Here is a 22,898-nt window from a genome sequence, read left to right as displayed (position 1 = left end):
GGTCCTCATTTATTAAATCATATTAAAAATGCAGTTGCAGCTTATTCCATCAACTTGCTTTTACCCACAGAAAACTCTTAAAGTTAATAGTAAATAAAATGGAAAACATCACCACAGTACATGAAAAAATATTTGAATAATTAAAATACCGTAGAAACTCCAATAAGCTTGATGAAATTTTTACTTTTAAAAGCAGAGAACTACCTCAGGCTTAAAATTTTCTATAAATATCAATTAGTCCTCATAAAACAACACCAGCCAAACGAATACACTTTATAAAAGTTGCAGAGATCTACCATAATTTATTTCAAAAAACAAAACTTGCTCAATGAAACTGAAAATTGCAGGCAGATCATAAATTCGCTGATGTAGGTAATTTGAATTTTGTTCTAAGATATCAGTGAAGTTCCCAAAATGTACTTAACTGTCTTTTTCAGGGCTAATTTCATTATCACCCATGAAGAAACAAGCTGATGAATGTTACTTTAGTCAAGAGGCTAAGGTTTTACAAGTAAATTAAATTAGTCCATCAGCACTGTACATCATCTTGAGGGGGTGTATTCCCTTTCTGGCTGAGAATCAGGGCACTGTGCTTCTATGTTTGAATTTGTTTAAAATACACCCTATATTATTCTACACCCTCCTATACTACAGGAAGCAGGAGGCTATAACACCTGCAGCACAGAGCCCTTATCTTCAGCACCCAAGCTAAAGCAGATGATTCATCTCCAAATGTAGAGGGACACACTAAGGAGACTTCCTCATTAGCACATTCTGAACCCAAACATAAGCGCAATAATACAGCAGAACTGAATCACCATTCTTGTACTCAACTGCTCAGTAAAAATAGCACTGCCATTGCTGTAAGAGGCCACACACCTTTCACCACCTATGCCTTACACCAGCCAGGCAAGGCCCTCCTACTAGCTAAGGAGAAATCGCTGTGTGAACTGGAGACTGAGTCCAGATACAGCATGTTAGGAGATAAAATTTGTGGGGGGGGGATAAGAGCAGAGGCCTTGAAAACATGGGCACAGCTTGAAACCTAAAGGTCTCTTAACTATAAACAGCTCGCTGATAGCAATTACTAGTCACTGAAAAAGTACAACCTCAAAACCTGGGAAAGACTGCTTTAACTTCAACTAAAGAGCAGCAGTGAAACAAGAAAACCAAGTAACAGGAAAATCTCAGCCATGCAAATGTTAAAGCACCTGCAATGGCTTGGGAAAGTAACCCAGTGTTCCCAAGCATTATGCAGAACATAGTCCAGGGCAGAAACCAAGGGCTGGGAACCATCTCAAATATCTTCTTTAAGGACAAAATCCCAAAACAGCAAGGGCAAAGTACAGGAAAAAAATGCCTACCACAGTCCCACTTCCCTTGTCAAAGAGCTCTTCAACCTGTCAACTTTGATGTTTGAGACTATCAAGGACCAAGTGCAGTTCTGTATACACACAGATAACTCAGGGCAAGGTCAAGGACTGACAACTTTGAATACATACTGATAATGGTTTATAATAATTAGTAGGAAGTGTGCTGGTCTTGAATGTCAGCCTAGAAGTTCTGTTTAAAGGATTAAAACTGGCCTGATTTATCAGTCTTCTGAACACTGTAAGCTCTAACTGGCATGTATATACACATATCCAGTTGCAACAGCCCTTACAGCTATTGTGAAAATAAAGAACAGGGATTTATGAGCAGCTGGATCTGAACTCAAGAAGTCATCAACATATGAAAAGATAAACTCCCAGGTAATACATCGATACCCCAAGAGCAGAGAAGAAAGGCGGAAAAAAAGGAAGTGGCACCCCATCTATGAACTGTCACCATGTTAAAACATGAGGCACCTCCTTCTCCACCTTGACTGCATGGCTGAGTGGGATTCAACAGAACAAATTATAGGAAAAGAACTTAATACCATAATTTGAGTCACAGAATAGTTTGGGTTGCAAGGGACCTTAAAGATCATCTAGTTCCAACACCACTGCCATGGACAGGGATGCCATTCACTACATCAGGTTGTTCAGGGCTCCATCCAAGCTGGCCTTGAGCACTCCCAGGGATGGGGCATCCACAGCTTCCAGCCTGTTCTAGTAACTTCATCACTCTCACAGTAAAGAATTTCTTCCTAATATCTAATCTAAACCTGCCCTCTTTCAGTTAAAACCCTTGTCCTGTCACTATCTGCCTGTATAAAAGGTCCCTCTCTCTCCTTTTTTTAAGCCCCCCTTTAGGTTCTAGAAGGATGAAATAAGCCTCTCTGAAGCCTTCTCTTCTCCTTGCCGAAGAACTCCAACTCACAGCCTGTCATTTAGAAGCAGGACAGGGAGGAGTTAACAAAACATATATCCAAATTCCATTTATATTTTTGAAAGTATTTTATATCTTTGAATAGGGTATCAAAGGACAAGAGTTACATTTGACCATCTTATGTTTAACATTGGATAACAAACCCCTGAAGTTCACCTTTTTTTTATGAGACACAACTAAGCAAGAACTTCCTTAGCTGAAGACAGTAATACAAAAATATTTGAAAAGGTTCTACAAACATTAGACTGCAGGCTGATTTAAGAAGTTACTGGCCTTGTTGAGCTCTCTTCTAATTTTCTCCGGACTAAACTGATCAAGGAAACGTCTGAAGTGAAATGCATCTATAGCAACAATTTCAGTGTGGCGGCGTTGCCATTCATCCCTAAAATTGGAGAGGGAAGAAAAGGAGATAACATTAGTTGTTTAATATTGGCCATATAACCATAACTCAAAATGAGTAGTTCTCTGCAGAGCTTCTCTGTCAGAAGCACTTAAAAAGGTGAACTCATAACAGACAGCGGAGTGCTCTCTGTCTGTGGGTTGGGAAGGAAAGAAGCATCAGAAGCGAGACAGGTTGCACTACAAATTTGGGCATAAACATGAAACAAATCCAATTACACAGCACCATTTATTAAGTATGTCAGAACACTGCAAGGTCAGTGTCTCCCTGTCTTCCTCTCACATTTAAATGAGTACATTGTGTATGTTTCTGTACCAAATGAATAATATTTTGTATACACTGAAACAACACTGTTGGAGAAACAAATTCAAGAGCTCAGAGCTCTCTACTTAGATTCATGATATTAAATCTTATTTTGCCATACATAAACTTCCCAGTTGCACTTGAGGTATCATTGTCAAACTCCTTGTGACATTACAATCCACAGTTCAGTCAGTATCTTAACAAAAATGTGGATTAAATATATACAACTATAAAATATGTTGGTCTAAGAACTGACATATGGTCAGGTACCACTTGTTAGCATTTACATCTCATTATTAATGATATAACTTTCTTAACTTGTTTGCTCTACTGAAGAGAGCAGCACCAAGCAGTCAAATACTCTATTAAGGCAAATGCTAGGAAATACTTAAGTTATCCAATCTGTAACATTTATTTGTTCCTTCACTTAAACTTTACCTTGGGGTCTTATCTTCATGGCTTCTTGCCCACCGGTAAGTTTCTGCATAGCCTGTATACTCACTGTACTGCTCAGTACCTGAAACAAATGATTTTCCACATTACTTATAAAATATGTACATATTTTTCTCACTTGGTGAAACTCTGATAGGAATCACTGCTTCTCCCAATGAACATGCAGCTCCCAGAAGCAATGGAAAATAGAGAACAAGATCTTCTTGTAAAGCTCCTTTCCCACAGGTGAGAAGGAACATCCACCACAGAACATTACAAGTGCAGATCTGCCTGCTGTCCAGGATACAGCAACAAAGTTTTCAACTTCACCACTCTCTAGTTCAATAACTTCTCAATAAACTGCCTGACATCTTTGAAGTTTTACCAGCTAATATGTGGTTAACAAGGACTGTGATGGCATCTTGCCTTTCTTTTTTTGAGGCTACTGCATGTAAACACAATGGTAACACAGCCACTCTGCCATCAAGAATGGGGCAGCCCCACTTCAACACAGTTTAGCAAACATCTGGGCTGACAATTTAGGAAACATGAGAAGAAAAATATAAAGAAATTCAAATGTATTTGGAGAGCTACATGTTTATACATTTTATTACTGTAACAAAACTGAAGAAAACCCTGATGGTCAGAAACCAAACAGATTTCCAACATGCCAGTGTTACCCACGTTGTTGCCCTACAGGCTCTTGAGGGCAACCTTACACAAGTATAGCTGGGACTGTTAAAGCTGTGTAGTCTCACTGCCCAGTACACCTCTTCCCTTTTGTTTTATGTTTATTCAGCATCATTTCTGCACTATGGCTCCTGACGGATTTCACAGCAATTAATGGCACTGACTGGACTAAAGGCCACTGCTCTCAGCTGCAGTGGTCAACACCCCAAGCCACCTCTGTAAAAGAACAAGGACCCAAGAAAACACGGTCTGGAACACACTTGGCTGCTCCTGAAAAGGTCCCACAGGGTATCTTGTCAAGCATGAAGGGGTGTCAGAAAGCTTATTAAGGCCACCAGTAATTTCAGTTACTCTGCTCTGGTATATCAACTCCTTTTGAATGGTTTATCCCAAGACCAAGAAGGAGCACATCTTAAATGAGAACAAGGATAATTTCTAAAAGGCTGCCTCTTTCACCTCATTTAGTAGAGCTTCAGTACTTGCTTCAAAACCTGTGGATTTCACAAACACTTCAAAGAAATACTCCTGAAGTAATGCCACAGAAAAATCACTTTTCCCCTGTTCTGAGCTCACACCAGCTGAATTTTGGAAGTAGGGACTGAAAAAGGTAACTTGTTGGGAGAATTTCAGTTCAAACAGCTATAATTTGGCACAAGTTATAAACGGTAAGAGTAAGAAGAGAACTGTTGAGCAACCCCTTAATTAGTGACACCAGCTATGCCTATAAACAGGAAAAAATAGGTTTTAGAAAGAAGTGCAAGCTGACAGCACAAAACATCTGATTAAGACAAGAGTAGTGCCTAACTATTTTGCAGATCATCAATACCCTGAGAATACAAATATTTAAATTTAATCTAGTTTTCCAATCTCTAAATAAAAATACAATTACAGTTGAACAATAAAAAACATAAAACTATTAACTTTAAACCTCACTGACAAGGGAATTTGAATGTTTGCCTTCAGTAGTCTCAAGCATAGGAAACAAGCTGTTAAAAACTGTTTAAAATTATGTATATCCTTCAAGACATTTTCCCCATTTATCCTTATTAATTTTAACTGCCAAGATTTATCAGTGCTTCTTTAACTCATCTGTCCTATTATCCACTCATTATTTATTTAGAATTGTCTAGATGATTAATCATACCGAGGGCACACAAACCCCACTCAAGGCTATTTTGAGAAGTTGCTACGCAAAATGAGTGGGATGGTAAAAGATTCCTCACCAAGAGTTCACTTCCTGATATAAAACCATTTCAAAACTGTGGATGACAGAGTATTCCCATATATTCACACACATCCGTGCCCTCGTACACAGGACAACCACAAACAGCTTCAATATTCAGAAATCAGCTTTCTAATTGAATTGCAGGCTACCAACCTTCAGCAAGACTCTTCCTGACGTACATAAAATTCAGTTTTACTGATATGCTTGGGAAAAGTGCCCAAGCATACAGCAAGAAAAGACAGACAAGGGAAATATGTGACTTTTCTGAGAGCTCTCTTTAGAGGACAACCTAACAAAACTTCAACCTTCAAAAAGGAAGCATTTCCTTTTGTGTCTAACATGTGGAAAGAAAACACTAGGTCATCAAGATATTGTACCAGGATAGATTAAGTGATAGTTAAAGTATTAAGCTGGCTTTTTCAAGGTTCATTGTTTTCATTAATTTTTATGGCATTGCAGTGTCTGATGACAAAGGCACCAGGAAACAAGCAAACAAGCAAACACACACACATATATAAAAAAATCAATAGCAGAGAAACTCAAAGAAATCACACAAACTCCGAAGTCATGTCCCAGAAATCCAAAGTTAATGAAAATCAATGACTTTTCATAAGTGAAGCTCTGGAAATTTGTCAGACAAAAATGATTATTCATCTGGCAGCACTTCTTCCTGTGAACTACTGGGATAAAAACTTTTGTTGCTGGGAGAACAGAAGCAGTTCGGGATAAACTGCTAATGTTTCTGGTGAATCCTTTTTCTTCCTATTAAACAAAATAAAGGGGTAAGAAAAGGCAAACCACAAATAATGCATAATAGCAGAGTTCCATCACTACTTCAAAAACAAGCTACAAACCCTTAAAAAGCCTACCTAAAGTCAAAAAAATCTATACACAAGTACCATTCAAAAATCTATCCTTTGTGAAACTGGTAAAAGTTACAGCATTAAACAAAAAGTGAAACTGCCAAGTGTTGGTGTTGATGGGGTCTCATCAACCTAGAAAGATTTGCAACTATTACTAACAATAAATAGACCTTTCTCAGGCTCCCCAGCCTAGCTTTATATTTGCATACATATTACAGTATTATAATGTTCCCAGGGATTGGAAAAAACTCACCATAGTGTTCCTCTAGTATTTCTTATGAGCTAGAGATTCTACCTCTGGAGAGGCAGTACCACTAGCACTGAATAAAAAGTACATGTGAAAATTGCAAGAGTATAGTTCTGTAGTCACCAACATAAAGGCACATTTAGTGTCCAAAGTGAGGGGAGGGTCCTTCTTCCCCTTTCAATCAGTTTTTCCAATCCTTATCTTGCACCACCATAAGTCTCCTGGCTCTCCTGACACTGGCATGATCAGCCTGCTAAATCCAGCTGAAAATCTATTTTCCCATGAGTAAATTTTCAGCTGAACCAATTATCTGATCTCATTTACTGCCTGGTAATGTGGTCAGAAGTCTCTAAAAATGCATAGCTAAGATGTGGTCCAGACTGGCCATCTGCAGATTTAAAGCAAACACAGAACACAGCTTCGTTGCTCTTAATGCTGCCTGAGTACATGTGAGCTCAAACAGGGGAAAAATAGCATTAAAAAAACCTGAATGAAAACCACTCATACTCATTCACATCTCTGCCAGAAATGCAGCTGTGGGAACCTCTGGCATTGCTGTTGACATTTCTGTAGGTAGATGTCTGTGCTGAAGAGCTCGACTGTTTGCTTGACCAGTTCCATATTCATTACAGCAGTGATATTAACCAGATACTGTGCAATCACAACAAATTTAATTTAGCTCCCAATTTCTTGGACTCCTCTGCAAATTTAAGCTGCACAGTTATACCCATTAGGCCTCTGAGTCAAGATGCATCACAAAGAATGTAGTTTATCAGGAGGATTGTGACACGGGAGACTTGGCTAAGCACCAAGGTGGAAGAGGTCCAGGGATTAAATAAAAATGATGGAATGGATATTTCCATTAGTGAAGAACACTGTATCACAAATACTAATCGCAAAACACCGTAATGTACTCAAGAAAACTAAAAATTGCTGCAGTGGAAAAACATCCTCACCTTTATTTGTCCATGTAAAACAACTATTTTTTTTTTTTTTTTTTTGCAGGGGAATGGAAGAAGGTCTTTCAAAATGTTCATTTAGAATTCTCCCCCATCAGTTATTACTCAGACTGACAGTTGGGCTCTGTTTTTACCCCCTTCATCCAGAGGACAGTGGTTCGATATGTTAATACAGTAGCATATCCAAAATATACAACAGAAGTTTTGATAGCCAAGAATTTTTTTTCTGACTCATTTTTTAAAAGGTAATCACAAAAGCCAATTTATCAAAAAGTTTTCACAGAAAAGGTATTAATTCTGGCAGGGTGGAGAAATAAAATAAAACACTGTCTTAAAAAGATTACCAAGTATAACACCGAAAACAAAAGATGTTCTGCCCAGTACAATCAATAACTCAGGACAAAGTAAGACTTGCAAGATTTAAGTTCAATTTTCTCGTGTTGATGCATGTAAGAGGAAGATGTGCTATAGATGGACTTTTCCAAGAATTGTATTCTAAAACCTATACAAACTCTTGATTTTTGAGACAGCTCAGATATCTAATCCCAACATTTTTCTACAGTAGATTGACAAATACAGTCTACTACAATATTTACCAAAAGGATCTCTCTGGTCATCTGTTTTTTCTTTACAGCTATTCTTTAGAGTAAATAAAGTATTACAGCATAATTTTATTTTTCAGTCCTGAGAAATGCTCATTGTTCTCATGTATAGAACCAAGACACACACACACCACGACCTGGGCCGCTCCAGTTCTTAACAGTTTACATCAAAAGACCCAATGTCACTATTTTGATCCAACGGATAATAAAACATTCCAAGTTCTATGACAGAGGTGGACAGAAAAAGGAAATCCCTTTCAGCAAAGCCCTGGACATGCACAGCCCCTCAACAACATACTGGAGATGCAGTTGGGTTTTGATGTTGTAATTGCAAACTCATAACTAACTTACAAGCAATACAAACACATGTGTGTAACTTACAGGATCAAAATCCTTAAGAGACAGTTCCTGACTTTCCACCCTTTTTTAATGGATGCTGATTGTCTCCTCTTCCGCTTCCTCCCCTTTTAGGTAACCAGAAGGCAGTTCCTCTTCTCAGAGTTTTCAGTCCCACTGATCACACGAAATGTTACAAATTCCAGACAGGGACAAAAATTCCCCATCCTTTAACAGAAGCATTACCCTCTGATAGGTGGGACCAGCTAACAGCTGGTAATTGTGGCTGTCACCTCTATTGTCCAACAGCATCTTTAGATACAGACACTGAGGATAAAAAAATTATCTGCTTGCTCTCACTTTTTATTCTTTTTGCTTCTTTCACAAAGCATCTGTTGGAACATGGTCTTAAGGAGTGGGATAAAGCAGGAAGCTCTTTGTCAAATGAGTACTGACTTTTTTTTCCTTCTTTTTTTTTTTATCCCTACAGCATTTGAACATACTAAACTCCAACCTGAAATATGTTTTCTATATATAAAATCAGAATTAGATGTGAAACATTTTCTGCAAAGACTAACCTGTGATGATAAGACATTCATTGTGATCCAAGACTTCAGTGATGAGCCTTGATACAATCAGTTCTGGATTGATTAAAAACCGAATTTCTTCTTGTACTAGTCCTGCCCCGGTCACACCACCTCCAACAAAACGGTTTGCAAAATCAACCTAACAAAAAAATATTCAGGGGGATTATGAGATAAGCAAATAGCATAAAATCCTTTCATTTACCAAGGTAAATAAAGTCCTGTACAATTTCAATAATTCTGTTAAAATCTGCCGCTATCACATAAAAATACAAGCAGAGGGACTGATTAACACAATCATTCCTTTCTCTTTTTTTCCATTCCCCTTCTCAGAAAACTTAAGTGAGACATCACACTGCAAAACAAGTTTTGCATCTCAAATACTCTGAATCCAGGTTTTGTGGGTTTTCCTTGAAAAGCACATATTTAAGAAGAAGACACATTTCAGAAAATGTGAAAGATGAAAACAGCAAATTACAGCAGTCTTTTCGCTTTTTACGGATATTGAAAAATCATTCTGCCCCAGCTGTCCACACTGAAGAATTTTTAGATTAGTACTGCCCTGTAACTGTTCTATACCCAAAAACCCCTCTAATGAATTCTCCTTGAAATGCACTAACAGAATCCCTCACAAATTCTCCTTGAAATGCACTTGAACAAGGCAAGTAATTTTGACTATTAAAGTTTCTGCTTGACACGGAGAAGCTCTGGACTATTTTTTGCTACAATAGTACATATTTTGCAATTACAGCTTCATATAAACAACAGTTTTAAAAAGATTTTGCTTATTCAGTAATTACTATTTATGCAAATTACCTGCCCATAGAAATTTACCATTTTAAAAAGTCACTTCATCTTTCAAATGCTAATAGCTTTTTATTGGTTTTTATTTAGATAGCTGATAAGAGCACATATACAGGAGGAGAAGAGAAGTTGCTGGACTGACATGAACACCTGTGTAATTACAAACTGATCAGGAGTCAGAGGCAAGTCTAAAGCACACCAAGAGCCAGCCACTACAGCAGCAGGTGCTCCTTTAGTCTATCCTGGAAATACCAACACATTTCCAGTTGTTTGAGATTTACTGAACTTGACTATGATAAAAAAAAGTTACATGAAAGCTACTCAAATGTTCAGTGTGCCAGGGCCCCAAAAGCACTTTAACTGTGCTGAGTAACCCCACCTTGGGCCCATGCTACAAACACATCCCTTTGTCCTGGAGCTTGCCTGAGACACATCATGTGTGGGCCCAGCCCAGCCCTGTCCCTGCTGGTGCTTGGATGTCCCTGCTTGGATGTCTCGGATTGTCCTTGGTGCCCTGACTCATCACCTTTGGCTGATGGCCACCAGCAAGTCAGCAGGAACTGTTCTTGTCACTATTCCTGCTCTGCTTGTACCAGCCAGCTGAGCTGGGGTCACTGGAGACTCCTGCATTGTCCTGCCTTGGTCATCCTGCTCCCTCCTGGAGTGACTGCTCTTCATCTGAGCAGAGATATTCTGCTTGATAAGACTTGAAATAGTCAGGAGGAAAAATATCACATCCTAGGCAATACTCACTTCTACAGAGTGCAATGCCACAAAAATGGTTATTATTGAGCAGTGGGTGAGTTCTTAATAATTTCAATACACATTCAAGTGCTCATGTTTCATAAAGTCATGAGACATTTTAAAGTCTGAGCAAAAAGCATTGCAGAAAAAAAATGTCCTCCTATTCTTCCTACTCCTCTTCTTATGCAGTACTTGTTCCTGCTAAGGAAGTTCCAATTTGTTTGTTTGTTTGTTTTGTGGATTTCAGTTTTCTTTTTGTTTGTTTGATTGGGGTTTTTTGGTAAAAAAACTCTAGAAGGCAGTCTATTTTTTTAAAGAAAAGCAGAAAGCAAACAACTACTTTGAAAACTCAAATGTGTTCCTTCCTATAGATATGGACAGGACATCCTCTTACGAATTTCTTCTGCTGACTGTCTCCCAGACTGAAACAGTGGTGCTGGCAGCAGCAAGAAAGTCTCCTGAACCACTGACCTGGTCGCTGTCTGGGGCACAAGAACAATTTTTTAAAAACAAACTGAAACCCTTGACAAGTCATCAAGATCACAGCCTAAATCTTTTATCTTGTCAATCTTCGATCCTGGCTTGAACCAGAAGACCTGAAGCTGTCCAGGGCTTGTGATTTTCTGTCAGCCCTTTCTGTACCAGGTACATGTGCTACCTGGAGCTGGGGAACACTGACAGTGTAAGAACTGCCCATGGAACTAATTTTCAAGTTTCTTTTACACCGCATAACATCTGGCCATTTAAGTCAATTGAGGGTAAACAAATAACTTCGTTAAGCTGGTAGCCCACAGAAGTACAACAAAAACATGCCACAAAGCCACAGTAGCTCTTACATGCACTTACCTGTAGCATACCTTGTCCATTGCTTTCGATGGTGCCTTCATAAGTGACATGCAATCTAGATAGTTTTTTCTGAGATCTACCATTGAGGAAAAATATTGTACAGAAAGGACAATTACAGAACCTCCACACAAAAGCATCCATTTTAAAACAAAACTTTTCCAAACCCAAATTTCTTACACACCTTAAACATAAGGTGGTTTAAAAAAAAAAACATAAATCCTGATGGATTAAAGAATATAAATTTGCCTTTCAGAAACAATTTGTAAAGGTTTAACATAGTAAATTGTTCAGTTTCTCCAGTTCTTTCCCTATAAACCTCCAAACTGGAAACTGGAGTTGTATGTTTTTCTTGTCCCACATTAACATGCTAACCAAGAAAACTGCTACACTTGTGTTCATGCTGGTTATCAACCATACTTTGTCATATTTCCTGTTATTTCTTAAATCAAGTCATCTCTCTCTTTTTTCCCCACTCAAGCAACAGTACCAAAGATAAGTTATAAGACTTGTGGGCTTTATGGGCAAATCAGGACACAAACTACTCGTGGCAGTTCACTCACTTCCCTTTGTGCTCCTTTCTGCAACAATCCATAGCAAATATTGTTTTCTGTAGTTCTTCCAGGCCTGACTCAATTCCAAATGAATGAGATTCAGCTATCATAGATTTAAGATATTTCTTGCATTAACAGGATGTTTGACTTACCTCTCCCAGTCTGGAAATTCCTGGAGACACTGCCTTGTAAACGTCACCAATCCCGTAGGTTCTACAGGCAAACCAACCCCAAAGGAAAACGTATTAAGTAGGGGAGTTTTAATCCTTAGATCATTTTTTTTTTAACTGGTAAGCTTTTAAAATTACAATCATCATTCTTTGCAGAAAGCAAGAGATTAATTTTCCTCAAGAGCTGCTTTGAATCTTCCCCTGGCAGCCTATGCTCAAATTAAAGACAAATAACATGAAGAGCAAAATATTTACTTCTCTTTCAGCTTTGCAGTTCGAGAATTTTTCTTTTTCTTAAGTGATTTTCCCTTTAATAGTAAACACCACTAGAAATGCTCAGTAGTTGAAGTAAAATGTGCTGCCACTTAGAAAAAAGCTTGGTTTTTGTAACGTTTTGTTTAAATGTTTTGTTTTTTTCAAACGCTGCACACATTTGAAAGCAGTTACTGTTCAGTACCAACAGGCAAACCACAGAGTATTCAACCTGTGGATGGATGAAGCAGCAGCTCATATTTCCAAGAAAGTCCTACTATGTCAGTAAAGATGCAGTGTTAGTGGATTCCAAATGAAGCAGTTTTTGGCCCTGCCAAAATGCTGGTGAAATTCATTGTATTCGAACTGGGAAAAGACTCCTGCCCTCAAGAGAAAAAGAGGAGGTGTTGCTCTTTGCAGGAAGGATGCAGTATCATCTTTTTCCCTTATTTTACTCAAAGTTCAGTTTTGTAACAGAAAGGCAATATCAATCTTTTATTAGGCGATGCCATCCTAAAAAAAACTTCATTTGAGAGTAATTGCTGCAATAAGTCTACTGCTCTGGCTTGAGAAAATATTCAAAACCGTATGTAAAGCACAAACTCATCCTTCTAAAAGCCTTAAACTGTCCTGTGCTTTTCTTCACAATTTTTAGGGATTTAGGGAATAAAAGAGTTACTTGCTCTTAAAAAAAGTGCACAGCTTTAAGTAATCAAGTGCTTTTCCAGAAGGGAACTCTTGGTATCAGTTGCAGCATTTTACAAACTAAGCGTTCACCTTTTGAATACAAACTCCTCAGTCTCCACTGTGTTCTTTTACACAGAATTTAATTACTATTTACAATAAAAATAGTTGCAAAATTATTACAGTAATTTAGAGAGCTAAGTTACTTCAGTCTTAGTAAATGCTGGGACAAAAAAAATTAAAAAGGATAAAAAAATTTTTAATTGAAGAAAAAAAGCATTCAAGAATCTCATTAAATATTATTTAAACTTACAATTTTAGGGAAGCTAATAAGGTAGGTTCATAAAGCATGTTCCCAACAAATTTCATATGCATAGTGGGTCAGGGGCAGCTGCCTAAATTTAGGATTTGGTTTCCATGAAAACACTATAACTCAAGTATTAAAAAAAGCTAATACACCATATCTCTTCTCAGTCCCACACGTAGATTATAATTTACTTTTTACCTCAGAGATTTAGTTCTACTGACACTGCTGAAAGTCTGACAGCTGAAACAGGATATAGCTGCATTTAGTTTGTGGTGAATTAAAATGATGAACTGAAGATGGACTGAACCAAGTAAAGGGTTTCTTATATTTAATAGCTGAAAGCTGTCTTTCTCTTAAAACAAACCATTCTGAGAAAATATGAACCTAATAGGGAAATGCTGACATGTAAAAAAATGGTTCTTTAAAAAAGACTGTAGTAAGGATATTGCTGCAGATGTGATGTATGCTACTGCAGTAAAGTCTCTTTCTCCCCAAAAATGCAATATGTAAGGTATGACAGAGTTACCAAAAAAACCCCACAACTACTTGTGAAAGCTTGTGCAGACGTTTAAATTCATGGTAATAACAGAAGATCTATGCACTAATTTCTCAAAGAGTTGGAGATATCTCATGTCTTGCTACCACTTTTTTATTTGAACCGCGCAAACTTCACAACGGCTTTGTTTTGGGACTATAGAAGGGAAATAACTGAAATGTCAACACAAGTAGGGGAAAATCCCTCAAACTACAAACATTCTAGTCAAAGAATTGCATACTGCAGGAAATGTGAAGCATGACTCCACATCTTTAAGTCTGTGATTTTTATGAATGTATATGGTGCCAAGTTCCCCCCACATTTTCACTGGGATGCAGTGAGGCAAGGAGTTGCATTTACTGCAAACAAAAATGTATATTTATGTCTATACACATAACACAATGATATACACACACACTTTCATATATGTATCTACAAGGGGGTGAAAACATATCTCTGGATTTTACACACACCCCATATATATATGTGTGTGTGTGTGTATATATATATATATATATATTTATCAGAGAAAATAAAACAGAACAAGCCCTGTGCAAGAATTTGCTTGCATACATCCTGTATATGGTAATCATATGTATATGAATATCAGTGTACTTTGCAAGCTGGCTTTTGTTAGACACTTCCATCATAATGCTGCACAGCCATTTCTAAATTTAATGGGATTAAATTTTGCATGCATCTGCTTTGTAGTTCAAAAAAAAGAATAAAGGATATACTTTTTTCTGTGACTCTTCTAAAATAGCAGAAGAGGGTCTTAAGTTTCTCAGGCTTTCTTGGTGACCTTCCTTCAAACAATCTGAAAAACAAGAAATAAAAGCAATCAACTGGATTTCAGGGATATAGTGCATAGTAATTAATGCTGCTTAAAAATTGCAATTTGATTTTTTATAATTATTATGCATACATCACATTAGCCTTGCATTTAAATACTGTACTGTAGAAAACTCTCTAGATATCCCCTCTGTAACACAAGGTTTTAGGAGTAACAAGTTTATTGACTTGCTGTGTTTCTGATGAAGATGCCAAGTGACTGCCTATCTCACTTGTACCAATCTTCTAATATAAAAATATGTCATTTCAATATCAACATTCAGAAAAGCTACTAGTTTTACTTGCAACAGATTCAAAGGTGAACAGGTTTGGATTAAAATAAGTGACCAAGGGGTGAAAACACGTATGCTGAATACTCCAAGATCCAAACGTCTTACCCTTCTTTCAGCTCAGTGAGTTAAACAGAACAATGAATGCAACTGTGCTGCTTTCAAGAGATGCACTGCACCAGCAGCGTTTCTAAAGATCCTTCCCCCAAAAGAAATGGCTCCATCCACTGGGCTTTAATGGCATTCTAACATTCACTTGTAAAAAACCCAAGCATTAAAAAGAAGTATCCTATTTTTAGCCCCTAAGTGAATGTATTCTTTTAAGGTTAGCTGAAATACTTTTACTGCATCATCTGCCTTCCAGCAACTTGAACACGCATTACTTAATTTCATTTCCAACAGAGTGACAAGGCATTGTTATTGGCAACACATAACGGAATTTATCTGGAAGGAAGAACAGCAGTGACTTCAGAAATAATACCCTTTGAATAGGAAGTTCACTAAAAGATGTCTGATCCACTGAAAGCCCTGAGGATGTAAGATTCCCCCCTCAATAAACAGTCTAAGTACAGGAATGACACAACATTATTCATTTGTTTCCATGTGCTGGAACAACAGCCTGCCCTTAAAACCAGAGTTCTGTCAGATGAATTCAGTTTTCAGTAGTGAAGTGAACTAGATTTTTTCAGTATTTGGAAATTCTTATGAGGTATCCAGGCTGAATAGATCGATTTCATCCAAAATCTATATTAAGTCACAGAAGTTAATTTTATCAACTTGTTATTATTTGAATAGTGAATCAGGGCTTTAAGAGGGCAAACTCCAGACTTCTGCAGTCTATTCTAAAATGGACCAATATGCAAGTGCTATCGAGGGTTTGTGTCTGCATTGTGCCTGATTCCATATAACGAGCAGACTGGGCAGAAGTAGTGCAGAACTGGAAAAACTATGCCTGAAATAAGTCAGATCAAGCCAAAACCAGGCATGTTTGTGAATGCAACAGCAAATGCAAGTGATTTTTACATGATCTGAAAACGGCCCAGTCCTACCCCATTAATTTAACTGAGGACATAACGTGACAAAGTTATGGATGTCTTAACCGTATTTCTGACATGATCAATTAGGTCACATTATGGGCAATTTTATTTTTGAAGCAAATATTTTAAAGACTAAAGCTACATGAAAGCATCACTAAGATATTAAGTAAAATTATTCCTCAAGCACTGAGATACAGATCCTACTAAAAAAACACCCAAAAATCTAAGTGCAAACCACGTAATTTCCTGACAGAACCACCCAGGGCCAAACCCCATTAATTCCAATTAAAGAACTCATCCAAATGAAGTGCACTGTAAATCAAAGGCAAAGCACTTCAAGCTCACTTTCAGGTGAAGCAATTGAAATATTACTGGCAACTGCGTATGTAAGCTGTTTTGCTTTGTACAGGATGTTCCCACTGCCATGCAGAAAACTTAAATTTGGCAGGGACAGGAGCTAAGAAAGCTTCCAGAGCTGACCACCAAACATAGCTATAAATTCATCTCTGAATGAACTGGCTCTCCAGATTCCAGGCCAGAGTAGTGGCAATGTTAATCACACAGCAGAACTCCACAGAGATGCACTTAAGTATTCAAGGAATCAAAGTCAGAGATTTTAAAGCATAAGTTGATGTGTGAACAACGTCATAAACACAAAGTAGATTGTTAAAGCCATTGTGGCAAAATGACAACTCTCTCAAATATTCAGACACTGTTCTGAAGAGAAATCCTGTATGTGAGAAATAAAATATTAAAAATAGTAAGAACTGATATTGGGAAAATGTAAAACAACTGTCAGTAAACCTATAGTAAAGTTACAAGGCAATAGTTTATACCATTTCAATAATTATTACAAAAAAATATGTGCATTTGTTTTGCATTAGTGTTTTCCTACAAAATTTTAGAGTGGGGAAAAAAAAGGCATTTTAAAATTGTAATTGCAGTCTCAGATTCAAACTCACAATTTTATTTTCAAACAGCATTTCCACCTTCTAAAGCTGAAACCAAAAGCTCTAAAGAACCTGCTCCTAACTCCTTCCAGAGATGAGGCAAGTGGAAAATCTGCAAGGAACTTCAAAGGCTGCACTGCCAGTGACGCAACAGGAATGTGATTTAAGAACATTAAGAGCAGTATGGATCACAACGAAAGAATACTTCCCATTCATAAATCCATAGCATTTCATAGGAGCTGTTTGCAGAACTGTGGATACACAATTTTGTACTTGTGATCCCTACAATTAACTATGTGCTTTTTCCTTAAGTCCCCCACAGGTACTAAAAAGTGCCTTTTTCTTCATTACTATAGCTGAAGATACACTTGTGTGGTTTCTTATATTTTAGTGTGATCTCACTAAAGATAATATCCTAGCAAGTATAAAACATTTTACTAAAATCTCATTTTTCTCCTACAAAAAAAGTGAAAGAAGGACTTATAAGGAAGTAGGATGGATAGACAAATTTCACCCAGTAAAGGGATTGAGCAGGGATGGAAGTCAGAAATGAAAGTACTGAACAATTTCCTTCAACCTCAACAACTGCTAATCACTAAACAGAGCTTTAGTCGAAGGTATAGAATGACAAAACACTTGGAAAAGAAAATAAACCGAGTATCTTGCATTTTCTACCTTGCTGCATTTCAAGCCTATGGTTACCTGACATATATACACATGTAGGAGTGGAAATAGTATGTTTGTGTCTGTTACTGTCAACTTGTATGGCTCTCCATATGATTGAGGGCTATTTTGATTAAATGGCTGAGCACCCTCAATTGCCAGAAACCTTAATGGGAACCACTGAAATTTCATACTGACACACCCTAAAGGCAAAACCAACATAGTGCCGAATGGCCCAATAACCACATCACTTAGGATTGCATCAGCTCACCAGGGAGTACATCTCTTCTTTCCCCTGCAATTCCCAACCCCCTGGAATAATTAAAAAAAGGTGGAGTTCCAGGAACAGAAGAGAAACATAAAACTCCCTCTTTTTCAAAACCGGTACCATACTTGTCGTGAAGTATTTTTTTAAGCTTTGATTTCCAACACTAAGCACAGTTTATCAAAGCACTTTATTTCACTTTGTTTTACCCTGGGGAATCTAGAACCAAAGATGTCCAGCAGCATGGTACAACTAAGTTCTGGACTGCATTATTTACTAAGCAAACAAAACTCTTCAGATTGAGTACTGTCTTAATCACTACAGCAGAGTAATTATGCCAGACTCGTTATAAACAGTGTCCTTTTGAAGTTGTCTATTTAAAGAGGATTTCCACATTTACCAAACAAATGCTGATTTTAATTTTTTTTTCAGAAAATTATACTCTACTTAAAGTATTCCATCCATGGCTAATGAGAACATATACCCAAGGCAGGCGTAACAGAATGAGTTTTGTAGGATCAGTACCAGTAAACTCAGAAAATCTAGAACCACTTTCAGAAGAGCAATGCATCTCAGTCGTCTCTCAGAGTCACTAGATATGTTGTTCCCCAGAGAATATTCATTAGTGTTGTGAAATTGATGTTGTTTATGGAGAGAAAATTGCATTACTGGTAAATCAGATTTCAATTCTCCTGCATAAATGTACTATACAGTTTCCCATTTCCTTTCATATATTATATATTCCATAAAAGATATATATCTTAACTAGTGTGTTTTTCCCCTCATTTCCAACCACCTGAAGTTACTTTAAAGGTTTGTTTGATAAACACGGAGAACTCAGTCCTAGTGGAATACTGGTGCCAAAAGACCCACCAGGCTTATGTCATCAGATATACCATGTTCAGTTATGAATTCAACAGCTTTGACGGGAGCTACTACACATCCCTAACACCTCCACTTTAACTATGGGAGTTTTTTGAATAAGGAAAACAAAGGAGTTATTCTAACTTGACACAACAGCTCAGAACAGGCCTGTAGCAGGTCAAAGACCCAAGAGAAGCAAAGCAGATCCTTGACAAACCAATGTCCTTTCCAGAACACTGACTCAAGATTTTTCCTTGTATTTTGCTTTCACGTATAACCAAATCAGGTAGTTTCCTAAATTACCAAATTCTACAGTGTCTTAACACAGGTCTGATAACTTGGTCAACAGTAGGAAAGAAAAACATCCGAGAGCAGTCTTGTCTGACAGTGGATGGTATCCATTTCAGCATCTCATAAAAAATAAATGCAAGAAAGTATGGTTTGACCTTGGTATATTTCAAGAGAAATATATTTTTCATGAAAGCCTTAATTAAAGCACAAACTATTCACCAAAGAAGGTTAATTAAAACTACCACCACAAGAAAATACTTTAAACTCTGCAACTAACATCATAAATGTAGATAGTCAATGCAATTCAGGCTCTACATTCAACTAGGATGCAACTTCCATGAAAAATTCATTAATAAGATATATAAAATTGTAAATTCTTTCTTTTGTGGTGGGTTATTTTTACATAAAGCTGCTCAAATTCTTGCCATCAAATATATTACAGTAGTGTTTTTAAAAAGAAAAACTGAACGCTCTAAATTTGACTTGATATTTGAAGTAGTATTTTATGCTCTTTAGTATGATCCAATGTTTGGCCACTGAATGGATGCCATTCTACCTACTAGAATTCATAAATATTAAAGCTCTTAAACTACCAATTCCATTTTATCTACTATATTTGAAATGCATTATGTTATTAATGACTTAACAATCATAAAAGGCCCAACGTTGCCAAATACAAAAGGGAAGAATTCAATTAAATTACTGAGTATTTAATTATACACAGGTGACTTTCAGTCTGTAGCAAGATGAATAATCAAAACAGACAGTCTGTGTCACAACAGACTATTAAAGCAAGTGCTTCATTGGCAAAAGAGGAATGGCCACTTTTTTTTATCCTCCTCTCGTTTGGCAAGGCTAACAGGCAGGAGAGGAGAGGTAAAGCACAGATGACACATGTTAATACTAACACACAGAACAGCCCTCCTTCCAAACAGCTGCAGTGATGTCTCTCTGAGTAAATTTTCAGTATCTTGCACTGAGTGTCTGCTGTTTTGTCAAACAGATTTGTACCTTGGGGCGAGTAGGGGTAGAACTTAAAATGTGGTAGTTAATAGCATGTACAAACCTAGAGACGGGAGAAGACTTGGAGGAAAGAGGGAACATAATGGCATTTAAATGTAAAAACCATCACTATTTCACAGTTTATAAAAAGGCACTAAAGTTGAAGTCTGCAAAAAGACTGCTCTGTAGAACAAAAAACACAAGAAAACTTACACAGTTGTGTTACTAACTTTAAAGGCAAGAATTTCAGTATTTCAGTCTCAAGGACTAGAGGGGAGGGGTGGAAGCCTTTTGTATTATTGCGGACAGGACATGGATAGTGGAATCAAGGAACACCACCTTTGCTGAAGGAAAAAAAAACCCTCATCATACTGAGCATCCATTCAGTAATGTTGCTTTGTTAGGGAACCACAGCAGAATATTTTTTGGTACCCAGAGAGCAAAGTCATTCATTCAGTCATGTAGCAGATGAATTATGCTGAGGAAAGAACAAAGTCTGGAAAAAGCTGCAGACCATAATACTGTGGGGACAAAAGGTTGCCGTGTGAACAATCTGTTATGCCCATCCCTAAGCAGAGAGAGCAGAGCAGCAGCCTCCAAAGCCTTTACATCAAAACATTGCTATAAACAGGGGAAAAAAAGTCACAAACATTTTAACTTCAGTCATTGCCTGTTGCCTTTAGAGTATACCCAGCTTCAAAAAAGGCTTTTTTTTAAAAGCTGAAAATACACAGTGCATTGAACCAAACCTTGTCATCTCTGCAAGCCTGAAACAATAGCTGAAAACATGACATTTTACTCCATCCTTGCTACTAAAGAACTTACTTTGAAGGGTGAGAAAATATAGGGTGGGTAGGAGGAAAAAAGAAATAGAATACTATCCATCTTCCTTCTCCCCCCTCATTTTAGCTTTTAACTAAGTCAGGTTATGTACAGTAACAGAAAACGGTATATTCTTGCAGTACTCTCTCCCCTACTCTTCAATATCCTTTTGCTTTTATCCTGCCTTTATGTAAAGGCTTTGGAGGCTGCTGCTCTGCTCTCTCTGCTTAGGGATAGGCATAACAGATTGTTCACACAGCAACCTTTTGTCCCCACAGTATTATGGTCTGCAGCTTTTTCCAGTAACACATTCCCTCTTATTTTATCCACTGCCTGTCATACCTTTTATTCCACTTCACTGATCTGTTTATTATCAAACGCAAAGTACAGAGAGTGTAGGGCTGTGGATCTGCTGCAACAAATGGTTAAGTAAAATAAAGGAAAAGGAAACTGTACTTATAAAATAAATGCATAAATTGGCAAACACTCAAGAAGATCCACTTTTAATCCTCAAGAACCAGAGGACATCAGCTTCCCTTCTTTTCTCCTCTTTGGCAACAATATCCTTTCTCTTGCACAAATAAAAATGGCTTCCTACCCCATGTGAGTAGAAGCTGAGCATTACCTCATCCATAAGGCAAGAGGTTGTCTGCTGTATTCCCCTTCTAAACAACATTGTTGGAACTTACTGTGAGTGAGAGCACCAGGAAGCCAAGCCAGAAAACAATGGAGGACTGATTGGAACAGGGCAGAAAATTCTGAATGGTTAATACTTTATAGTGGTCATGCTTTAAGTCTGTGGTAGGAAACTATTTACCTAATAATTTGCCAAGGCTTTTTAATTTAAGAGTAGTTTGCAGTATTACACCCCAAGTATTTCACTGTACTATTGTGACTTTGCTCTGAAATGTTCATAGAGGAGAAGATGAATTTACTCCTGTTATTTAACAGTGTTTTATTCTGTAGTTGGTAAGAAATTATCCAACTTAAATTTAACCGCTTGGTTTATAAAATGTTTAAGTTACAACAAAAAAATAGCTTAAAGTCCTTTAAGAATACCATAAAATACAGCTAGAAGTGTGCAATCAAACAGAACTACTCCCAGACCTTTCCTGTCCTCTTTCACTGCTCTGAACATCAATATTTTTTAACGCATCAACAGTATTTTTCATTTATTTGTTCTTGTGAACTACTGGTAGAAAAACACATGGAGTTGTATGGCATATGAATGTCCACCCACACTTCTTTTCCATATGAACTAGTATGTAGTATAAGCTCGTATGATACACGCACCCAAGTGTCCTGGATCACAGGGAACACTGTTTTTATATCTCAGCTGTCAGAGCACAAACACTACCTATGTTAACAGCAAGGACTAAGAAAAGCTCTAGATCAATAATCTATCCAAGCTAATGATTTTATATAATCCAGACTAATAACTTTAAGGTGGATCTACACAGACTTGTATGGAAGTACCAAGAAACAAACCCTCATTTCTAATCCACAATTCCATGTGAACCATATTATTCTGCTGCAGAAAATGGGTCCATCCTCTTTCCTCATTTAAAACTTAAATAAGCATATTTAAATTATAACGAAGATGTGAAGAAAAACTTCTAACCAAATCTATTTGCAAGTTAGCAGTGAGGAAAAAAGCACTAAGCTTTGCTTATAAATCAGAGTATCTTTAAGTAAATTCTTATTGTGGCCTTAAAATCTCTTTAGGTTAACTTGCAACAAAAAGGACAGGTTAATTTTAACATGCAGCTCTACAACTGCCTTAAAATGACTGTATGGACGCTGAAGAACAAAGTCCTATTGATCTGACTTAATGTGCAGATCACCCCTGATGATGACACAGAGACAACGGAAACACGGCTGGGGAAACTCTGACCTTTAATGTAAATACGTAGAACACTTCAAGCACAACTAAAATACACCATTTGCAGATGATTGGCTTATGAGGAGGTAAGGAATTTTATCAATCTAATTACGCCAGAGCACAAGTGTGTCTGTGCACGTTCACGTGGGGGGGGGGG

At 37.4% G+C, this 22,898-nt stretch overlaps 1 protein-coding gene across 2 annotated transcripts in view; it reads right to left on the bottom strand.

Moving 5' to 3' along the window:
- Positions 1-22,898, bottom strand: part of PARG (poly(ADP-ribose) glycohydrolase) — a 59,741-nt gene that overhangs the window by 7,037 nt on the left and 29,806 nt on the right. For both annotated transcript variants that reach the window (XM_027895952.1, XM_027895951.1), the window contains exons 10-15: positions 14,582-14,661; positions 12,049-12,109; positions 11,346-11,421; positions 8,946-9,093; positions 3,452-3,530; positions 2,584-2,692 (exon numbers count right to left, since the gene is read on the bottom strand). In XM_027895952.1, coding sequence (XP_027751753.1) covers positions 2,584-2,692; positions 3,452-3,530; positions 8,946-9,093; positions 11,346-11,421; positions 12,049-12,109; positions 14,582-14,661 — 553 coding nt within the window. The remainder of the gene's footprint in view (positions 1-2,583; positions 2,693-3,451; positions 3,531-8,945; positions 9,094-11,345; positions 11,422-12,048; positions 12,110-14,581; positions 14,662-22,898) is intronic.

Source organism: Empidonax traillii, unplaced genomic scaffold, assembly GCF_003031625.1.
Source record: "Empidonax traillii isolate 1590-97213 ecotype Southwest subspecies unplaced genomic scaffold, ASM303162v1 scaffold475:size860808, whole genome shotgun sequence".
NCBI lineage: Eukaryota > Metazoa > Chordata > Aves > Passeriformes > Tyrannidae > Empidonax > Empidonax traillii.
The sequence above is the reverse complement of the archived record's forward strand: the minus strand, read 5'-3'. Positions and strand labels throughout refer to the sequence as shown.